The sequence below is a fragment of the Apteryx mantelli genome, chromosome 18 (assembly GCF_036417845.1).
Source record: "Apteryx mantelli isolate bAptMan1 chromosome 18, bAptMan1.hap1, whole genome shotgun sequence".
Lineage (NCBI taxonomy): Eukaryota > Metazoa > Chordata > Aves > Apterygiformes > Apterygidae > Apteryx > Apteryx mantelli.
The window spans coordinates 12,133,496-12,154,701 of NC_089995.1; the positions used below are offsets into that span (position 1 = coordinate 12,133,496).

General features: G+C 41.3%; 1 protein-coding gene across 1 annotated transcript in view; it reads left to right on the forward strand.

The window, feature by feature from the left end:
• The window catches only part of DOK5 (docking protein 5), a 45,080-nt gene extending 24,189 nt beyond the window's left edge, over positions 1–20,891 (forward strand). Inside the window, exons 3-9 of the mRNA XM_067307635.1 lie at positions 7,737–7,851; positions 7,931–8,071; positions 8,779–8,968; positions 10,702–10,837; positions 17,237–17,299; positions 17,527–17,647; positions 20,266–20,891. Coding sequence (XP_067163736.1) covers positions 7,737–7,851; positions 7,931–8,071; positions 8,779–8,968; positions 10,702–10,837; positions 17,237–17,299; positions 17,527–17,647; positions 20,266–20,333 — 834 coding nt within the window. The 3' untranslated portion in view covers positions 20,334–20,891. The remainder of the gene's footprint in view (positions 1–7,736; positions 7,852–7,930; positions 8,072–8,778; positions 8,969–10,701; positions 10,838–17,236; positions 17,300–17,526; positions 17,648–20,265) is intronic.
• The last annotated feature ends 315 nt before the right edge of the window (positions 20,892–21,206 follow it).

The following is a 21,206-nucleotide window of genomic DNA, read 5'->3' on the forward strand; positions in this document are numbered from 1 at the left end:
CAGAGCCTTCATCTAACTTCAAGCCAGTTTTTTGTGTATCATATGCTGGGTATCTTAGACCCAATGGATGGTGCTATGAGTACTAGTCGTAGCTGTTGCCCTCATCTGTAGGCACCTAGCCAGGTGTTGTAGGAGCACCTTGATAGTGTGTAGTCTCTTTGACTATTCTGATTTTGTCACCTGTGGACAAAGCTGCTTCTCAGTCTCTGACAGTAAAGTCAATCCTACAAATGAGAAGACCAGTCAGTCCTGTTAACATGTCAAGTGTCACCGTGTCAAAAGCTTGCGCTAATGAACCTAAGGATGAATGCAGTGCAGCCTGATGGATGATACTGTGAGAGAAAGCCTTCCTTACAGATTACCGATGTTCAAGGAATGTGGTTGCTAACCTCCTACCTGGGGTCTGAAGCCTGATTCTCAGGCTTTGAAAGCAGCATCAGGTCTAGAAAACTGAGGAGTCCCTGTTTACCTTATTAGTCTTGGGAAAGTTTTAATCCATCATAAAAATGTAAAGGACAGGAAAAGAAAAATAGTAAATGCAGCTGAACTTTCAAAAGCACCTGCTTCGCTCAATGAAGTGTTAAATTGTTGGGGTTTTTTTTTCTGTGATGAATTCAAGTGCAAATGTTATTTCAATTTATTGAACCAGGAAGAGTCTGTCTAGAACATTTGTCCTGTTGGCATTGTGGTGCCTCTCACCATATCTGAACTGCTGTGGACTGAGACTGCAGAAGAGCTGCTTGGTGACTTCGTCTGGTCAGGGTGTCTCCTCTGTCCACTGGAGTCCTGGGTCACAGTGTGTCTGCAACACTGCCGAGCTGGGGTGTGCGCGTGTGCCTACGTTGTGTGCATGCATGACATCGGTGCCCTGTTGTGCAGCTCTGCGCCAAAAGCTGATCTTCGACATTTTTTCCCACTCAAAGCTTGCTGGCGTAACCCCCCTTTTCTCTCTGTCCTGTGACTGGCTCTTCCCACCTCTCATTTTACTGGCGACAGACTTTCTCACATACCTGTTACACCCCGCTAAAGCACCAGCAGTCTTGGATCTCGGTTGCTGTGAGCTGGGGCCTCTTGGATCCTGCCGGCAAGTTGATAATGTTTAGTTAGCTCAGCTTAATGGACGCATCTCAGAACTAATTAAATTCATTCTTTATTCCAGGTCCAGAGACCTGGACACCGCTTTGTTAGGCTACTTTAAGTCAGGGTGTGCTTGACGTGATCTTTTTGTATGCACTTTCTCAGAAATTGAGTGTGTGTGTGTATGTATATATTGAGAGAAAAATCTCTATTTTTATATAAGAAATCAAAATCATGCATTCACTGCATCTGCTTTTCCTTTAAATCTAATGCATAGGCTAGAGGCTTAGCAAATTCACTATCTAGAAAAGTTTAAAAGAACAAAAGAAATAAGTACATTTCGTATGATATTGACCTATAAATACTCCATAATCTTGTTTTATTTTTTAAACGTGGGAAGGTTAGCATACTAAGGATGTGGGTGGGTGGGGTTTTTTTTTAAGACACAAGTCATCTGAGAACAGTCATCTGTAGCTTATGAAGTGCGCTGGAAATCTGCATTTACAAAGCAAATTGTCCACTTAATTCATCTGGTCCCACAAGGGAGAAAAAATAATTAGGATCCAGGCTACAAAATCTGGACAGAAAATTGCCTTTCAGGTAGCTGTCTAGCTTTCATTTGGTAAATATAAATAAATAATCATCTACAAATTACCATATGCTTTAAAATAATATTGGGGCAATGCAGAAATAAAATTGTTTCTCTAAAGGGCTTTTGACTTTGCAATGTACCAGAAGAATCATTAATATTCCAATATAAAACCAGCTAATAGCATACTGCTGATGGGAATATACTGATTCCTCAAGGGGATGTAAGTTTTAATCCGTTTGTATTAATCTTGCCTTGAAACAACAGAAGTAATTTAAACAGTCTTTCTGTCTAGTTATGGAATAATCCATTTGGAAAATTGAATTGTGTAATTTGTAATTGTTTTCCAGGCTTGCTAATGCAGAACTGTATTAGTAGCAAATTAAACGTTTAAAGTATGACCACTCTGCTAATAGCTGGCTGTTAAACATTTATTTTAATGAATACTATCACTTACTATGAATAAAATGTCTGGTGTGGGACTTTAAAAGAATTAAAGCAACTTGTCAGGACACTTTGGCATCTTTATTGCAAAGCCGTGAATCAAGGCTCATGGCAGATCTGCGGAGCATGGATGTGCCACTTGTGCAGAGAAGGACCCAAAGCTTGTCGCAAAGCTCAGGGTTGTGGCTCTGGTGCCCAGCTCTGCCGCTCGTGCAGCTTGAGGGGCAGTTTCTGGGAACAAGTAAAAAGTGAATCTCAGTCTGGTAGTTGTTCTTGGCCTTAATTTTTTTTTTTAAAGTATGCTATGTTTACATAGTTAAATGTGTACAGGCAAGTAGCATAAACAGAAGTGGGCTGGAATTGCGGCAGTGACTGCAAACTGTGCACCACCGTAGTCCTCACCGGGCAAATATCCAGTGGGCCAAGAGAGAAGGGTGAAGTCTTTAAGGTTAAAACACTAGATATTTGCAAACCATTGAAAGTGGCAGTTGTGTAGACAAATATTCCCATGTGTTCTATACTGAAACGCTACTGGTATTTAAGAATTATATACGTAATTCAAAGGCCTGTGAAGGTTATGTTTTGGTAAACTCTGCATTTGACATAATTTTTGAAGAGAATATGCTGGCACTGAGATGGAAGAATTTTTGCCCGAGTGTATCTGGTCAGGGTGAAGCTCTGTCTCCTTGTAGTGTCAGTTGAGAAATTAATGATTAATCCCTGTTCCTGACTCTGAGCTCTCACCACGGTAGCTCAGCAAAGTATTTTAGTTTTCAATCTAGTGTAATGTATTTCAGTTATATAGATTGTCACCTTAACATAAAGCAGGCCTGAAAGTAAAAGGGAGAAGTGTGCAAAGTGTCTTTTAACTCCTAGACAAAATAATATTCCTCTTACAATTTCACTGTTAAATACTGTCTTAGGAGTGTATCCTGTGATTTTTTTCTTGCCTTTTAGAATTAAATTTATAAATATAAATTATTGTATGCTTTTATTTGTCCTAGACTGAGGAATTAAAGCAACCATGAAAACACTTTCTTGCAAGATTTGGGCAGGAGGAGAACTGTTGCAAAAATGCAAGGAAGAGAGCTGCAGCATCAGATCCTTGCAGGTGCTCCGTGTCTGTTCCTGAGCTCTTTCCAAGAGCACAGTAGAGGGGCTGTTAGCAGCCTGCCACTTTTGGTGCGAATTCAGTGCGTATGTGCCAGACACTCTCAACCATCTGTTGCATAAGTGCAAGCAACAGGAAGGCGGTTTAGGCACCTGGGATAATGATGGTATTTTGAAGCATCTTGCTGGGTGACACAGCAGGGCAAATATCAAGTGATCTTTAAACAATTTTCCCTTAGGAACGCAGGTGTGCTGTCGAGCCTCAGCAGCAGGAATAACTTCTTGGCTAGAGTTGAATCTTGCATGGAGGGGCTATTCCCATCTTGGAGTACCCCTGAATCGCTCAGAAGAAAACTGTAGCAGCTCAGCCTCAAAAAGCAGGACAGGGCAGCTGTTTGTTGATTTATGGCTGGCAAAACTGTAGATGGGTAACAAGGTTGTTTCTCGGGCAGAAAGCATGCATGAGCAAACAGGCTGGAAAGCCCTGAATTGACAAAAACTCCCCTGTGTGACATGACTAGTGCCATTGATTTCCAAAAGATTCGCAGGGTGCCGTATTTTGTCAAACTGTTACTCTCCCTGTGTGCACAGTGTCCTGCACCAAAGAAGAACTTGGTGTGAAACCAGCTGGGAAGACAGATAGCATACCTGTTACCATAGTTATTTGGACCTAGATTGGGGTTAGAATAGGGGGCTACGTTTCCATCACCTTTTGAAGGGAGGTGTTTCAGTGTCAGCTTGTGCAGTTGTACAGAAATGAATGCCATCAGGAAATCTTCAGATGCATGTGAAGAATTTCAGAAAGACTGTGCTGTGTGAAATGCCATTATACAAGAGCTTGCAAGGAGTCAATGCAGCACAAAATAGCCTCAGAGCTGCCAAATGTTGTATCCACAATTTCTACATATATACATACCTTTTTTTCCCCATTTCATGGATAAAGCATGAGCTGCAAATGATTTGATGATCACTTAAATTGATGAAAATACCTTCAGTATTCAGTAGTTATCTTCAAGATATCACCAAGGGGTGAAGTCACCTGCAACTTTATTTGTTCAGGCTCCGAGACAGGACTCTCGGAAGGGATGTATTTGTAATACATTGTACTATGCCTATGCAGTATAGTTTATTCTGCATTTGCACAGCATATAAAGTGTTCCCTAGAAGCACCTGACTTACCCACGCTGCAGAAGTGTGCAGTACTTATCTCGGGTCACTCTTCTGCATCTCCTCCCTTATCCCAACATATAGCCCTCAGATGGGGGAAAAGTGCATGGGAAGGGCTGTATGACAGAGACTTGTAACTACCCCTTGAGTATTAAGTTGTTCCTCATGCTCTAGATGTACCCCTGTTGTATTCCCCTTCCTCCCTCCCTTCCCTGTATGCCCACCCTGCAGACCTGGGGAAAAGCTGGTCATCCTGAGTTCCGCTTGCACCAATGCTGGTGACACTCGTGTGCTCTGCGTCTTCATTCTCTGCTCCCATGTTGACAGAGGGAGAGATTTCACCTGTAAAGATGAATTACTGTTGGTTGATATCTGAGCAAAGCAAAATAGACCACTGTAAAGGTAACAGATGAGAGATAAATAATGGTTTAGATAATCTGTTTTGCCTACTTCATAAGGTAGTATGGTTAGGAGTACCCTAATAAAGAGTAAATGTAGGAAAAAGCATAATCAAATGAAAACAATTTTTCTGTTCAGAAGGATGATCTTTGGGATTTCAAGCATGAGCTGCATCCTGTAAAATTGCTATTGGGTTGCATTTCTCTACCTTTAAGACTACTGCAGTGAAGTACTACATAGCCTTTTGAGAGGAATTGATAATAAGAAAGAAAAAAAAAACATTGCTGTTCTCAGCTCCCAAACAGTTGTATTGTTCTGTCCATGTTTCTGTACTTAGTCCCTTCAAAAGGGAAATTCAGAAGGAGTTTTATGCTGTCTTGACATCAAGTCACCCAACAACTATGCTTCTGTCCACCTTGAGTTTTGCACAAATCTGCAAAGATCCACTGAAATGTGAGTCTGGCATAAAGTGTCTGCCCTTGCTTATAGGGAAGAGAAGTGAGAATCATGTGTTGGGCTGGTGCAGGAGCTGGTGTAGGGGGAGCGGAGTAGTTGCAGCTTGCCACACTAATGACACAAGACAAGCTTGGGAGGTAGACTGCGGTCCTAGGGATGCTGGGCATGTGGAATATAAGATGCACAAGACTGGAGTCCTAGTAACAGAAGTGTTGATCAGAAACGTGTTGGTCCTTGACTGCATAAAGACAAAGCAGTGTTTCATTTCATCCTTCTCATGCTTCCAGCAGCGGTATGTGCTTCTGCTCCCATCTGGCCCAGAGGTGTGTGACTCAATCTGAACACAGGATTGTTAGTGCCACTGTTTCTCCCCAGCGCCATGCAATAGCTTGCGACCTCCCATGCTGCCAAGTGTGCTTTGCCTGCCTCGCTGGGATGTCCATTGCCTGCCTCTCTGGGATGTCCATTGCCTCCCTGCTCTGCCGAGCGGTGCTGCGAGGCAGCGCGTGCTGCTCGGTCCCCAGGGGTTCAAGCGGAGCATGAGCAGCGGCTGAGCAGGTAGTGCTTCAGAGCTGCCTAACTGGCTTTTAGCTCTGAGCTCGGTGTCGGTGAGGAGAGGTAGTTTGCTGTTCCCTGACTAGTACAGACCTTTCCTGACCTCATTTAAGCCCTGCCATAGCACCCTTGGGATTCATCGCGCTAGAGAACACTACTGTGTTTTCCAGCAGTAGCAGCGTTAAATGCTTGATTTTAAGAAATGAGCTTTTTTGTTGGAATGGATCCTAGATAAATAATTCATTAGCAAAATGTACGGCCAAATTCTGCTACTGTTAACGTGGACTTGGTTAGGTATGTACTTCATCATTGGTCTGATTTCGTTAGCATGCAGCAAATGTAAATTTGTTCGGTATAAATGTCAGGGTAGCTGCTGTCCTGAGTGAAAAAGTCTAACTCTTCTTTTGTCTTGCATTTGAATAATTTTGTGGCATATGAGAAGAATGAGAGTTGAACTTGGCAGCTGGCAATTTGTGCTTGACCTGTCATGTGCTGAGTACGATGGGAATATGTTATGACAGATTTGTCATGTTTAACAATGAGTTTGTCGGTGTCTTGTTAGCGCTGGGGAATGTGCTTCTGTCACAGGACCTCCTGTAAGAGTAAGAAATGCTCATGCAAAATTAAGCACAATTAGGAAGTCTCGGTTTTGACACTTCTTAAAATCTTGAACCTGGAGGCTATAAAAACCTGATTTCTAAACTTGGCAGCTCTGGCAGAAAGCTTGGCATGTTCTCTGTGGGATGTTCCTTTCATTTTGGTGCTTCCTTCTGTCATCGTCTGCAGAGTGAGCTTCCAGACACAGGCTGTGCTGCTCACTTCCTTTATTTAATATTTATTTTTTCTTTAATGAGATTGCCCACTAATTGCTCTCTGTCCCTTCAATTCAGTGAGATTACCTTTTCAGGGATCTTGCTCTGAAGTCTCACTTTGGCTGCCCTTTTTCTCTTGCTAGAAGGGAATGGGCAGTAACTTGATTAGAAGATGCTGGTTTAGGATGAAAAGCCCCGGAGATGCAATGGGTATCCTGGTGAGCGTCAAGGTGCTCTGGAGAAATGCTACTACCTTTTGCTGGGCCTTACAGTGCTGATTACTCTCTGTAGTTTCTTAATGTTTCAGATGAAACAATTGCTGTATTTCTGTATTTAGAGATAGTATTACTTGGTACAAGATCATTCCACAAGGTTCTAGTCTGTGCCACCAAAGGAGTGAAGGTACCTGTTGGGTATTAGCCTAAATGTTAAAAGGAATGAAATAATGAAGAGTGTTATTTATGGGCATGAGGGTGAAAAACAGGTATTAGAGAGATACAATGTGCCTGCAGTATGTATTTACTGAAGCTATATGTAACATAAGATTCGTGTTCAGTTTTTGGAATGAAAGCTATTTTTCCAATTGTCTTTTGTCAACCAAGCAACAGAAATCTGTCTAAAAGCCTGAATTCACTTTGTGAACTTTTAAAGCATTTGGATGTCTAATTAAAAAAACAACTAAAAACATGTTTTTAGTTAAGTGGACCATTCTTACAAATCTTCAACTTTCCATTAAAAATGGCTTAGATAGAAGTTTTTCACTATTCTTACAGTTTTGTCCTCCGTGAAGAAAGCTGTAATAGAATCTGCTCCTCCAAATGGGTGGATTCTTTAGGCTTTTAGCCTCTATTTGCTTCTGCTACATCAAGTTGGTTTTCCTCATGCTCTTCATCTAAATTTCCTGAACTGAAGCAAGCACTGATTCTTCTACCAGCCTCTTGGTTTAAATCCTGTTTGTATTGGGTTACACTGAAGCTCGCAAACAGATAGGGGCAAACTGGAGGATGTGGCTGCTTTGTTGCCCAGCGTCTTCAAGTTGGTTGTTGTTGTTGATGTATATATGTATATATTTTTATTTATTTATTTTTTCAAGGCCCTAATCAGAACTCCAAATTGTGCTTTTTCAGGTTACAGAGCTCAATAATGTGAAGAATATATTGCGACTGCCAAAAAGCACAAAGAAGCATGCTGTTGGAATTTATTTCAGTGATGACACATCTAAAACCTTTGCTTGTGAGTCAGGTGGGTAAAATGGCAAAGCACATTAGAAAACATAGGGGCTTTAATTGTGAAATTATAAATGTATTATACCTACACACAGATTTTCTGGGCATTTATACAGAACTTGAGGCAGATGAGTGGTGCAAGGTGTTGCAGATGGAGTGTCTTGGAACACGAATTAATGACATTAGCCTTGGAGAGCCTGACTTGTTGGCATCTGGAGTGGAAAGGGAGCAGAGTGGTAGGTACATAAAATGTTGACCGTTTAAATCCTTATTGATTGCATTACTTTGAAGTTTTTGGACTGTGATATGAAAACTAGAAGTAAGTTGGTGTAAAGAAAACTCTGTTTTTTCAAGCCATTCTTTTTTTATTTATTTTTTGTTACTACCAGAGATAAGCATGGTAATCTTATTATGGATTTTAGAATTATTTTGGAATAGCACTTTTCTTTCTCTGCCCTTGGAGATGGGGACTTTCTTTTGTTGTGTGTTTTGTTGTACAGGATCTGCTACAACAGAGTTTCAGTCTGCGACTGAGGCTCTTAGGCAACATTGTAATGCAAATAAATAATAGTAATTGCCTGCAAAACCTGAGTCCATGGCTACTTCACTTTTCTATGCAAATAAATTAATTATATGCACAAATGTGCTTGCAGTGTATTTATTCATGCACACAATTTTATTAATTGCTTGTAAAGGTCAGGATTATGATGGTGCAATTCCTTTCTGTATCTGAATGCATGCACAAATCTTTTGAAGCCCTTCATGCGTAGCATTTTGACTGCCCCAAATATTGAGTTAGTAGAAGAAATTGAGTGTTTGCTCTTGGATTAATTGTTCAAAGTGGAAATAGTCTTGTAATAGAGGTGGAAAATAGGAAATTCCTTTAATGACTTGTACATTTAATGGGCAGGGATTTTAGACTAACCTTTTGTTTTTCTCCCAGAGAGATTCAATGTGTATTTGATGCCATCCCCTAATTTAGATGTGCATGGGGAATGTACCTTGCAGATAACATTTGAGAATATCTGTCTTTGGGACATCCAGAATCCCAGAATAAAACTCATCTCTTGGCCATTAAGTGCCCTCCGGCGCTACGGACGGGACCCCTCTTGGTTCACGTTCGAAGCAGGGAGGTAGGTGTGTGTTGCTACAGTACGTTGCTTTCCGTGGTGGTGCTGGGTGGTGCTCTGAGCACTGCTGAGGACTGAGCTTACATTCCTCAGGGAGAGGCTAGTCTGTGCCCCCTATAAAAATGTAAAATACTTAAATGTAAAATGAAAGCAAATAAAGCTCCTAATCCCAGGCTGCAGCTTGAGTGCAAGCAGTTGCCAAATACAGGTGCCTGTGGGTGGAGGGGGGAGAGTAGATGGAAAGACTGGGGGAGTTGCGGTGTTCAGGGGACTATAGGGGGAGCCTGACAGTATTGTATATTGCTTTATAAAATAAAGCTGTACAAGAGCTAGAGAACTGGATGGACAGATTGGAAGAAGGGGCGCATATATTCCTGAATTTGTACAACACAGGCCCTTGGGCACAAGTGGCCCTATAGTAGGAGAGCTGGAGTTTAAAATTCAGAGCAGTGAGTGCCAAGTTGTTTCCCCAAAGCAAGCTAATATAATGGAGAAAGGCCTCTTGTTTTTCATGGGTTATACTCCTGTTTTCCCTCTATTTCACAAATGGAATAAGGAATTTGAAAGCATTTCCTTGTCTTTTAGAGACATTGTTCTCTATTGCTTCCTGCAGCTCAGTTTTAATGAGCCAAAGTGTTTGTGGGACTGAAGCTGGAACTTCTGTTTGTTGAACTCAACTGTCAAATGCTTTTTAAGTGACATGGATATATTATTTTAGATAACCACATTAAAGAATTACAACAGTAAAAGAAACAAATCGTACAATTAACTTACCTGGAAAAAGAGGAGGTGTTTAAATGTCCATCCTCCTTATTACTGCAGGATTTTTTTCTCTGGGAAAAAGGGTAGTTTGTGTGTGTGTACGCACACACATTTTTCAATTAACTGATCACACATTAGCCATGGTGGTAAGATGATGCAATTGGGACTGCTAAGGGTATGTCTTTAGTGTTTCAAGTGGAAGGCAAAACTCTGCTTTCAAAGCTAGGAAAGTTTGGAAGGAGAGTGCAGTTTTCCATGTAGAAGCGGAATTCTGTTCTTGCTTTATGTCCCCAGCCTCAGTATTAAAATGTCACCTGTAAGTTCCAGTTAAGTTTTCTTGCTTTTGTCGAAATGGATGCTTTGCTGTAGGCCAATAAAACTAGAACCACTTCCTGCAGGTCTTAGAGGAAGCTTGTACTCACCAACTAGTGTGCAAAATCAGTAGAATGACTTTCTCAGTACTCTTATGAATGGATCTTCTCAGTTTAATAAAATTTAACTTGGCCTATTTGAAAAATGCACAGGGAGGTAATATTTCTTCCCTTACCAGTGCTTCTGATGGCAAGCACAACATACAGGATCTTCTGGATAGTCACTAGGGTTCATTACAGGCAACGTTTAAAAGCTTGGAAGGTGGCGAAGACAGAGTAATTTTGGCACATTCATTCTAGTTAGGAGTGTAAACCTTTAAAATCTGGGTCTTGGGCATAAACTCTCTACAGTTTAAGAGATTAGTGCCCCTGTTGGCAAAAGAAGCACCAAGGTGTGTTAAAATAATAAGACTGGACTGGAGCTCTTAAGACCCAGACATAAAGACTTCTAGATAACTTTGTCCTGTATTTCAACAACCTTTGGTTTTTATTACTATCTGCGTGATAGAGCTTCTGCAGCAGCATGTTAAAGTTGAACTTTACAGATCACCATGAACAAGGGAAAACCTCACGTTTGGATGCTGTCTGTTCTTGCTTTGGCAGGATGTGTGACACAGGAGAAGGACTATTCATCTTTCAGACAAGAGAAGGGGAAGCAATCTATCAGAAGGTGCACTCGGCCGCTTTGGCCATAGCGGAGCAACACGAGCGCTTGCTGCAGAGTGTGAAAAATTCAATGGTATGGCTGCTAGTTACACTCGTTATCTTGCACTTGGCACCAAAGAACATTAAATTTCTTCAGTGTAATTTTTACCTTTTGATTCACAGATAGTAAGTGGTCCGATTCTTTTCTCTTATTAACTTGCTTCTGTTTGAATGTAATATTTAGAGCTGTATATAACTTGCTCTTGCTTTTCAAGATTCAAAAGAACAGGAGAAATACTAATGCCTTAGTCCTTGATTTTTGTATTTGCAAAACCATCAATAAGTGTTAAATGATGCAGAAGAGATGATCAGATCTTGTCAGTGCACATTTGCCATTCTCATTAGAGTCCCTTAATTAATCAGCATCATGAGTCTGGAAGCATTTCTCATCAATTTATTTGCAAAATGTTGTGGCTAATGCTCAGTTTGCCATTTGTTAATTGATGTCTATACTTCAAGGATGATTTGGAAAGAGTCATATTGTTCAAATTAAACTGCGGGTGGAGGAGAAACAAGATGTTGCTGATCTCCCAGTGGATCTGTTTTCCACAACACATGCCTTTTGTGTCTTACACTGCTTTTATGACACTTGCAACTCTTAGAAAATGTAGGACTGTAAGATGCAGAACTAACATACAGATTGAAACAGTCTGGGATCTCCAGAAGAAGGAAGGTATTTATATGGCACCTATACCTAAAGGGTTTCAGGCTCTGCTCTTAACTTTTTTTTTTCTTCTTATGAAGCCTTTGGGGTGAAAAGGAACGTTCTGTTTGTCCCGTGTGACAATTCCTGTGCTGTCAGTCCTGTGAATCCTGGGGCAGCGTTAGTATCCTGAAGATAACGGACTACTTAGAATGTGTAAAATGCTCACACTGGGCAGCTGTACAAGAACCTGCCTGTAAACAACATTTCCATTCTGGGCAATAGTAGTAGGTTTATATAACCTGCAACAAGGCTTATGTCGTATTTTCTTATTGCAAACATAAGTTCTGCTCTTATCCATACCATGTCTAATCCTTTCAGTAATTCTCCTAACACCTTGGTTTCAGGGATGAGTTGTAATGATGAATAATACTGGAGGACCCAGCAGGGATAGAATAGAAAATGCCGTTACTATTTTGGTAATTTAAAAGATGAGAATGGATGTTGAGGGAATGAATTGTCTTAAATATTTTTGTTGTTTTTCCACTCTCTTGGACTTGAGCCAGAGTTGGAAGCCAAATCCATGACAGGAAAGTGATTTCTCTTAATGTCAGTCCAGTCAGGAGTAAATAAGGGGTGGAGCAGTGGTAGAAAGGAAACAGTTTCCAAGTATCCAGACCAATTTTGTGGTGCTGGATAGTGCAGTTGAGCATCCTGGCAAATGGGTAATTCTGTTGTAGCTTGTAGGGCAGGTGGGATAGCTGAAATGGGAAAATAGCTGCTCTAAGCAAGGAAAATTCAAGTCTGTTTCTAAGTGATGTGGGTCATGTAATATTTTTTCTTTTCAACAGGAAAGACTAATGTGACTAATTACTGGTTGATCCTACTCTGTTAACTTCTGGCTATCGTTGTTGCAATACAGTCGCTTCTGTGAAGTCTGTGGGAGAGCTCTGCCTCTTTGTGAGGCTGAAGTACTAACTTAAGCCTGTCATATGAGGAATAAAACTGTGCCTGTGTGCATTTAGAGCATGTGCTTTTTCCAGGCATTTCTCGGTTGATTAGGAAGAGCTTGATGGTTTGCTTTCTTTCTCTCTTTCTTTCAAAAAATCTTAGAACTGGCAGGTAAACCCTGCAGCCAGCAACAGTGGTATTTTTCCCTTCCCCAGTAAAATATCATCTGATGCTGCTTTTGACTATTAAAAAAAAAAAAAGATAAAAAAAAAAAATCTAATCCTAGTTAGTGAAGGCAGTTTTTCGTCAAAAATATTCAAAATATCTAACTTGGGACAGATGGGTAGGTGATGTGGTTACTTATCAGTAACTAAATTAAGCAGATTATAAATAACCTAGTGTAGGTCAGCATAGCTAGCAAGGACTATTTGTAGCCCACCAGTATTAGAAGAGACTAACTTGTTGAGGAAAAAACACTTTCAAAAAAAACAAATTCAGTAACAATGATCTCCTGAAGTGAATAGGCTTTCAGGCAACTTCATATTTGGTGTTTTTACGTCCATGCAATAGCAACTTTAATACATGGTGTCTGTTGATGCAGTGCTGTAAAATTTCCATCTTACAAGTGCCAGTACGCTCAACAGATGCACAGTTGCTATAGATTTCAATACAGAGCAGCTGCACAGTTTCTAAAAGCTATTTCATGAACACTGTGTCCAACCATAACCCCTAAATCTGATTTTATAGGACCTAGAATGCTGTGCTGGGGATAAAAACATATTCCTGTCTAACTGAAAGTCATGTAGTTTAGTAGTGGGATATAATTGTTTCAGATGAGCCCATCTGCCCTGAATATGGGTTTCCCCAGCCTGTTATAAAAATGTTGTTTGGTTCTGAAATACTCAGCAAGACCTGGTCCCTTCTCTAGGGTTCAATGATGTTTGGATTTAGACCTGGATGATCTAAAGCAGAGGATCGTTATGTCAGTATAGAAGTCAGATGTCTCATTTTGCTGATTGCAAAATATGTTGTAAGCTGCATCTTCATCATTCAGAATGATTTATTTCCTCTATTTTTCTTCTTGAACACTTGAGCAAAGAGTTATTGTAGATAGTTGCGCTTCATGCTCCGCTGTCTGAGCTGCATCATGTTTCTGTCGCCCAGAATTATTTACCCTATGTGAATTTTCATGTTAGTGAAGCTTGAGCTATCATTTACAGAAAAGATAAATAAAAGTAGAAAGTAGGAAATGCTGGTGATGAGAAGTTAAGTCTTCATTGAGAGGGTCTTCTGCTCACCCCTGTAACCATGGCCACCATGAGGTGAGTGATCTGGAGGGTGATTCTCCAAGGCTGAGGTGACTTGTGGGGACAGTGACTCGCTCCAGCTCTCTCCCCACATGGCCGCTGTCCCCAGCCAAGAGAGCATGCACGGCCCAGGGACTGGGCTGAGCTTTAGTGTCTGTCATCTCACGAGCTTTATATTACGGTGCGTTGGTTCAGTGCATGAATGCAACTTGCTCTGGTTTCTGAAATGTGGAAAACTGCTGTGACAATGGTTTCTGAACTGGGAACCTCAACCCTGGCACTTCCCGTTAATGTCCTGTGGCTTTCTGGCAAGGCTTGAGCACATTCTGGCAAGAGTGTATAACGCTTTCACAGGTGGATTTCATTTATCTTCCTTTATGATGGATTCGAAGGTTCTCCTTTTTCCCCTTTTTAAAAAGGAGGAAACAGCTGGTTCTGCTTCGCGATGCATGACGCCTTTCTGATCATTTGGTAATGCTAATCTCATTCAACTACTTCTTTCTTCTCACTTTTGCACTGCCAGACAATGGAAAGGAAATATCTGTCCAAAATGTGGACGTGTGTTCATGAAACCCTGGTGGTTATGCAGTCGTCATAAGAACTGACCAGTGTAATGCTGAGACTTGACTGTTGTCATTTGTGCCTGGGTCATGGTTTAGGTTGTTTTAAGAGATCTCATTACAACTTGACATCCCCTTATAAGAAGTAATGAAAGTGAACTTCCCAATTTTGGCAGCTAAAGCTCAGTGCTGCAAAGAAGGTTACCATTAGCCAGCTTAATGGGCAGCCTGTTCTCCCTCCTGCCAAAAAGAAAAAAATCAGGAGTGCACTTTATACTAGGTCCATCTGATGTGCAAGAGTTTCTAAGCTAGAATGTGCTATTAACTCTGGCCATTTCCATAGGCATTTTTAATAGTAAGCCCCTCTTAAGTTTCAACTAACTTTTGAAATAAGAGAAGAATATCTAGTATTATCTAGTATGGATAATAAAAGAAAGCCAGTCAAAGCAGCAGCAAAGTTGGTAGTTTAATTTCTGAAGATTGATTTTTTTTTTTTTTCTTTTATTGCAGTGTTTCCTGTTGTGTGTTTGTCATGAATTTAGCAATTGTTACTTAAGCAATTATCTAAGTAATTTTCATTGATTACATGAATTTGCTTCATTGGGAAGAAAATCCCCTAAAGAACACAGTGCAATCCCTTCCACATGGGGATCCAAAGAAGAGGGTTTACCTAGTGCAAATGCAACTTGTTTAAAACAAATGTGTTTTGCTAGATCTCTGAAAATTGTATAGGCCAGCCTGAGAAAACAACCAAATCTAATAAATCAAATTATTCTTTTTTCTTCCTTTTCTGGAGCCATATTCAAAGTTAACTTGGGAGAATGAGGATTTTTAAAAGGCAATGTTTTGGCTTCCAATGTTAGCTTTGCTGATTGTTCTTAAGGTGGGATCCAAGAAAGAAAACACTTATTCCTCCTTCCCAGAGCCCCCAGGTCGTCTGGGAACCAACTACACCGTTGACCAGATTCATGCTCTGGCCCTGTGAACCTTCTGCTGTGACTGCTTCTCGGGGCTGGCTGCTGAGGTCTGCAGCTCCATCCCCTCTGCCGTGGGTTGTTTGCAGCTGCTGGCGCTGAGGGGTGGCTTCATGATGTGCCTCACTGCTCCTTGCCTCCTACTATTTCCTTTGGTTTAAGGACTTAATTTAATCCCCGCTGCACATGGAGGGAGCTGCATTTGAGCTGTTTGCCAATCTTGACCTCTCTTTGGCTTTCAGCTCTTCCCCTTCTCCCTGGGAAGATGGTGAGAGGCTATGGTTTGGTTGCCTTCCAGTTAGCAAATTACTTGTTATGTTAATGATACGTGGAGTCGGATGTCCTGTCCAGTGCTCTGCTTGCCACCGTCTTCCAGGCATGTTCCAGCATATCAATTCCAACTGTTTTTGAGCTGCTTTTCAGCACTGAGAGCCTATGTGGAATAAAGCCAGGTCGTTATCAAGTTATTCCTATCTTCTTGGTTGCCACAGAGATACAGTAGGTTAATTGTGAAATGAAATCAATCATCATTAAAGCTGCCTTTGCGCACGGTCTGAGGTGTTTAGATGAAGTTCTGTGTATTCAAGATGTAACATAATAATTCTTTTTGCTAGCTGTGGGTTTTTAATTTTTTTTCCTGCTGATTCAGTTCAGGAGGGGCACTATACTTCTGGCCCTCTTCTTTGTCTTTATCTAATCTACTTTCCCTAGCTGTTTCTCTTTCTTTCTCCTAAGATATCCTATTGTTTTTTGCTCTCCTCTAGTCAGCTGAACTGTTGCTCCAGCTCCCTTAACTTACCATTCAACTCGCCATTAAATGGAGCCACCAAAAAATTATCTACAGCTGGGAAAATGTCAGACTCGCAATGCTCTGCTGATTTTTGTTTCCAGTAATAGATCCTTAGTTGTTTGTTTCCATGGTGCTGAAATGTGTGTGGTAATACTGCAAGTCCTATTCAGGCTTTATTGAAGGAATATACATGGTACATAAATACATGGTATGATGTAGGTGGAAACTTGTATTGTGCAGAGTGATTCACATCTTACTGACTTAGAGGTGGGTGTTTGAAGAGCAAGAGTTGGCTTGGTTTATTTATTTTTTTGTTTTGTCTTACTTTCGGATCACAGGCACAGTGTCCACCATACAGAGAGGAGGTTGAGGGTGGATGGCCGCATCTAAATAACATCAAAATGGCTCTCTGCAAAGACAGCCAGCCGTTATCTCTGCCTCGTCTCTGTGCTTGACCTTTTCGTTTTCACTCTGAAATATACTGATATTTCTGTAAAAGATTTTCACCTCGGGTTCTACAAAAGTAAAATGTAAAAGCTTACTCTTTTCTAAAACGGCTATCGTTATAAATTTGAAAAATCAAGTGCAAGATCAGTATATTCGAACTGATGTTTTCCTGGGCTTCAGGGGGAGAATTTTAGCTGTACTGTGAAGCTTATTTTAAAATCTGAGGTTTTTTTTTTTTTTTTTTTTTTAATCAACCTACATATGCATGCTTTGGAAGTTCATGGAAAACTGCATTAAAGGGGTCAGTTCTCATATATTCTTTTGTTAAGCCTAATACAATTAACAAGGTCCTGTGATTGCATGAGAAAGCAGCTGAAGATGCTGTCTGGAGAGGGGAAGTGTGAGATGGGGCTTCCAGCAATGCACTCGAGCCCCGTGCGCTCTCCCAGCACAACTGGATGTGCTCTTTGGTCCGGGAAGTTAGCGTAAGGGTGCACTTGATCTCGTGTTGAGCTCCTGTGCCATCCAGCTGGCATGTTCCTCAGTTATAGAAGAGGAAAGATGGAAAGAAAATGCTTCAAAATAAGCAACAGTAGGTTGCGCTCAGCCATGCGAAACATCAGTCGGATTCTCGGTGTGGTGAAGCTGCAGTTAGCTTTGGGAGCTTTGCCTGTGTTGTTGGGAAACCTTCTGGCTTTGCTGCTAAAAAGGGATGGACCAGCACTCTCCTGTCTTCTGCTGATCCCCAGTTTCTGTTTCAGCTGCTTGAGTTAAAACTACCTTCAGGGGAAGCAGCCCTAGCCCAGGACCAGGGAAGCGCAAAGGTGAGCTTTGGTGTGCAAGCAGCAGTGTAGCCTCCTAACCTGAGCGGTGTGTGCCCGTGGGGCCCAATCCCTGGTTTAGTCACAGCTGCGGAGGGTGGACAGACAGGGGCAGGGAGAGGCTGCGGTGGTTATTGCATTAGAAGCTCTTGCAGGCAGTGGTCATGTTATTCTGAGAAAACGTGTGATAAACACGACTGTCTCCTTCACATTGGTTTACTGCTTTGCAGCTCCAGATGAAAATGAGCGAGCGAGCCGTGTCCCTCAGCGCCATGGTGCCCTTGCCCCGGAGTGCCTACTGGCAGCACATCACGCGGCAGCACAGCACCGGCCAGCTCTACGGCCTGCAAGGTAAGGACGTGGTGTGCAAAATAATAAACGCACACATTGGATCATGACACGCATTTTGGTACCATCTCAACTAATGCTGATGTGCAATCTAAGCAAGTTGCCAGTTGCTGTTTATGGCTGATGGAGGCAGGGGCACATCCCACCTTCAGTGGGTGACTTGGATTGGTAGGGGAGTTGTCATCAGGTGTTTCTTGATTTGACTAGTTTTCTGACCTTTTTAGATGGAGAAGTTCCTATTACAGTACTGCCAGTTATCAAGGTTGCCCAACCCTTCCTGTTACCAAACTCTGTTTTAATGGCATGTGATTTTTGCCAGACTATTTGGCTCTCCTCTCCTTTGGATGTCTGTCCCACACTAAGAATGGTGTGGTCTTCATTACATATTTTGTTTCCTTGATAACATTCAGTCAAAAAAATTGCATCCTTAGAACAGCTAAATTTGGGAGAGTATAAGGAAATGGCCATGTTAAGTGATTCTAGAGAATCATGGCTTGACCAACTTTGTTGCCACCACGTGTTGCAGCATGCCTTGACGACGGGCAGGGAGCTATCTGTTTCATATGTCCTTCCTGCTGTCAGCCCATGGGACTATTCATTCTGAGAGATTCCTGCACGAAAACCTGAGGGCCTCAGCAAAGGTGGATTCCCCACTAGACCCCCAGGAAGTGTCGGCACCCTCTGCTCCCATGGTGGTCACCAAGGGACATCTAGCGGTTACTGGGCGTATGGCTGGGCACCCAGCGTGGTGTAAGGTGGGGGACGTGGGACTGCTAACCAGGGTCTGCGGGAGCACTGACTGACCTCTTTCTGCTGGGGAAATGCCTGTTTAGTTCAAAGCATGTTTCAAAATTGTGCTTTTTATCTTCTGAGATAAAGGAGGCAAGTGGAAACGGCAGCACCTTCCAAGCAGTGCTGTTATTCTGTGCCTCATTCCCCAGAGGCACCGCTGGCGTGACCTGTGTCTGCCGGTGCAGAGGTGCAGGTGCTTAGTGCCTCCCAGGAGCTGGCCCTAAATGTGCGTCTTGTAGTTGTGCATGCTTTATTAAAAATTAAAAGTCCCATCTGTATTTTAAAACGCACTCTTTATGGGCTGGCTGAATTAGTGTTGGTATGGAAGTCGATGAAATAGATGTAAAATAAACAAGGCGGTAAACTTGTGCTCTGTAGGGGGAAAAACTCAGGAGTAATGCTAGTACTAACGTGGAGATATCATTTGCCAACATGAAGCATTCAGAAATTGCTAGTCAGATACTTTAAAAGATCCTGGTTTAGAAAAAATGAGCATCTTTGGAGTTCTCCCCCTCCCCCCCTCCTTATTTCTTTTTTTTTTTCTCTCTCTCCCCTCCCTTCACAGGGTAGGACTTTCTCAAGGAACAATGAGTTAAACATTTATTTTACTTTTTTTAATAAAGCTGGAGACTCCAGGGGTTGGAACCATCAGAACATGAAGCATCACAAGTTGTGATTAAAAATTGAAAGTGCTGGCAGCCCTGAGATGTATAGCCCTATTCCATTCTTATCCTCTGATTTTCAGCAAATTGTAAATAAAGCTAATCATATTTCTTCCCTTTTTCCTTTTTTTGAACACTAGAGGGGGCAGGGAACACATAAAAAGCCCTAACTGAGCCCTGCAAATGTTTCAGAGAAGGGAAGAATAATAAAAGTAGCACTGACATGCCTGTTTAAGCTTGTTCAATAAATTAGGGCATGGGAAGATGACCTGCTGGTGTCAGCCTGTGACACGCAAGAACAAGACTGCTGGCAGCACTCTGACGCAATCAGTGAAGTGGTTTCATGGTGCCTTGCTATAAAGTCCTTTATTAAAACAATAATTCAGCCTTGAGGTGCCGTAAAATAAGTAGACTGTATTGGTACAAACATTTAGGAATATTCAGGAAAATAGCTTGCTTGGTAAACTGAAGAGAAGGATCCTAGAAGATTCTCCTCATGAGCGTGGGTGAAAGTCTTTAGAAAATCCTGGCCCTCAAAAAATAAGCCATGCAGACAGCATTGCAATTAGGAGACTGAAGTTATTGTCTCTTTCAGCAGTCAGGGCTACTATTTCAGTGGTATCCTGAGCATTTCTAATTAGATTAGGTCACCAAAATCTCAGAATACTCTAATTATTACTGGATAAGAGGAAATAATCAGTGTAAAGTAACTGCTATACTGAGTTGTATAATTCCCATATATATTTAGAAAGAGAGAGTGAGAGAGAGTGCAGCATTTTACTCACTGAATGGTAGACACTATTGAAATTTTGTATGCACGAAGTTTCTCCCATCTAAATTGGAATTTATGGGATTTGAATTGGATCTCTTCTCACTTTCTTATACAAAGGAAAAAAAACTGGTGCTAATGTTGTGAAATAAAAGGTGATTTTTCATTTTAAATACCAAGCTGGAACACTTTTAAATTAATTTTCTTGAAAAAACTTCTTGTTAAAGAACTGTGAAAGAAAGTCCAAGTCTCCATGTTGTTTCTGAGACAGCAGCAGATTGAGCAGATACAGGTGTAATTAAAAGGCTGTCATCTGTAGTTCAGAGTTACAATATGCAGTTTTATAGTGGACTATTCCTTACTAGTGTTGTTCTATTTTTGCATCTGATTTGGAGAAGACATTTCTAGCCCGATGAAGCTTCATCGAACAGATACTTTTCCCACCTACAGATCAGAGCATCGATAAAGGACCGTAAAGAACTTTACAAACTCTTTGTCTTCTGCCAAACTGCCCCCATGGATGGCCGTGATGACAATAAGCAAGGATGGAAACACTGGAAAAATTCAGGTTGGATGAAAAATTCTTGCAATACAAAGCTTCTCTCTTTTTTTACCTTGGCAAAAGTTAAATCTATTCTGTAGATAATGGGGAAAAAAAAATAAAAAATCAAGCAAACCCTCCAGTGTTTGTTTTGTATCTTACAGCTGAATGGAGAAGAAATCTCTCCCTAAATGTTCTAAATGTTTTTGTATAATATGTACGTTGTAAATAACACGACTTCTCTGTTTTATAGTAGTGTGGTTCCACTTTGTCTGTTACCACTGTGGTTCTCTGATGTGAACTCTGTAGGAGTCTCATGCTTTGTGTTTGTAAAGCTTATCCTTTAGTTATGAACATTATTGTTCAGCCTAATCCTTGACCTTTGAAATGGTGGCCAGTTTTAAGCAGTTATTGGCTATTTCTTTTCCTGTTTGAAGCCTGATTAAGACTTGATTGATTTTTTTTTCTTCTTCTTTTAAAAGCACACTCTCTATTTCCTGTATTTATTTCCAACTCTGTAATGTTTAAAATAAATTTTTCCCACTTAAGTTGTTGTACTGCATTTACTGTCGGTAAATCAGCATCGTATCAGCTATCGTGCAGCTGTTATTGTGCCAGAAGGGAGGATGGAGTGGGAAAACAAGTGGTTTGCTCTGGGTCCCTCCTCCACAACCAAAGCAATGCAACTGCTCTTCGGGGATCCTAGTGCAATAAAGTAGCAGATTCAACAAGAATCTCTCAATTCCACATACAATTTTGTGGCAGAAAACAAATTTGTTTTGCTTGACAGCATCCTTG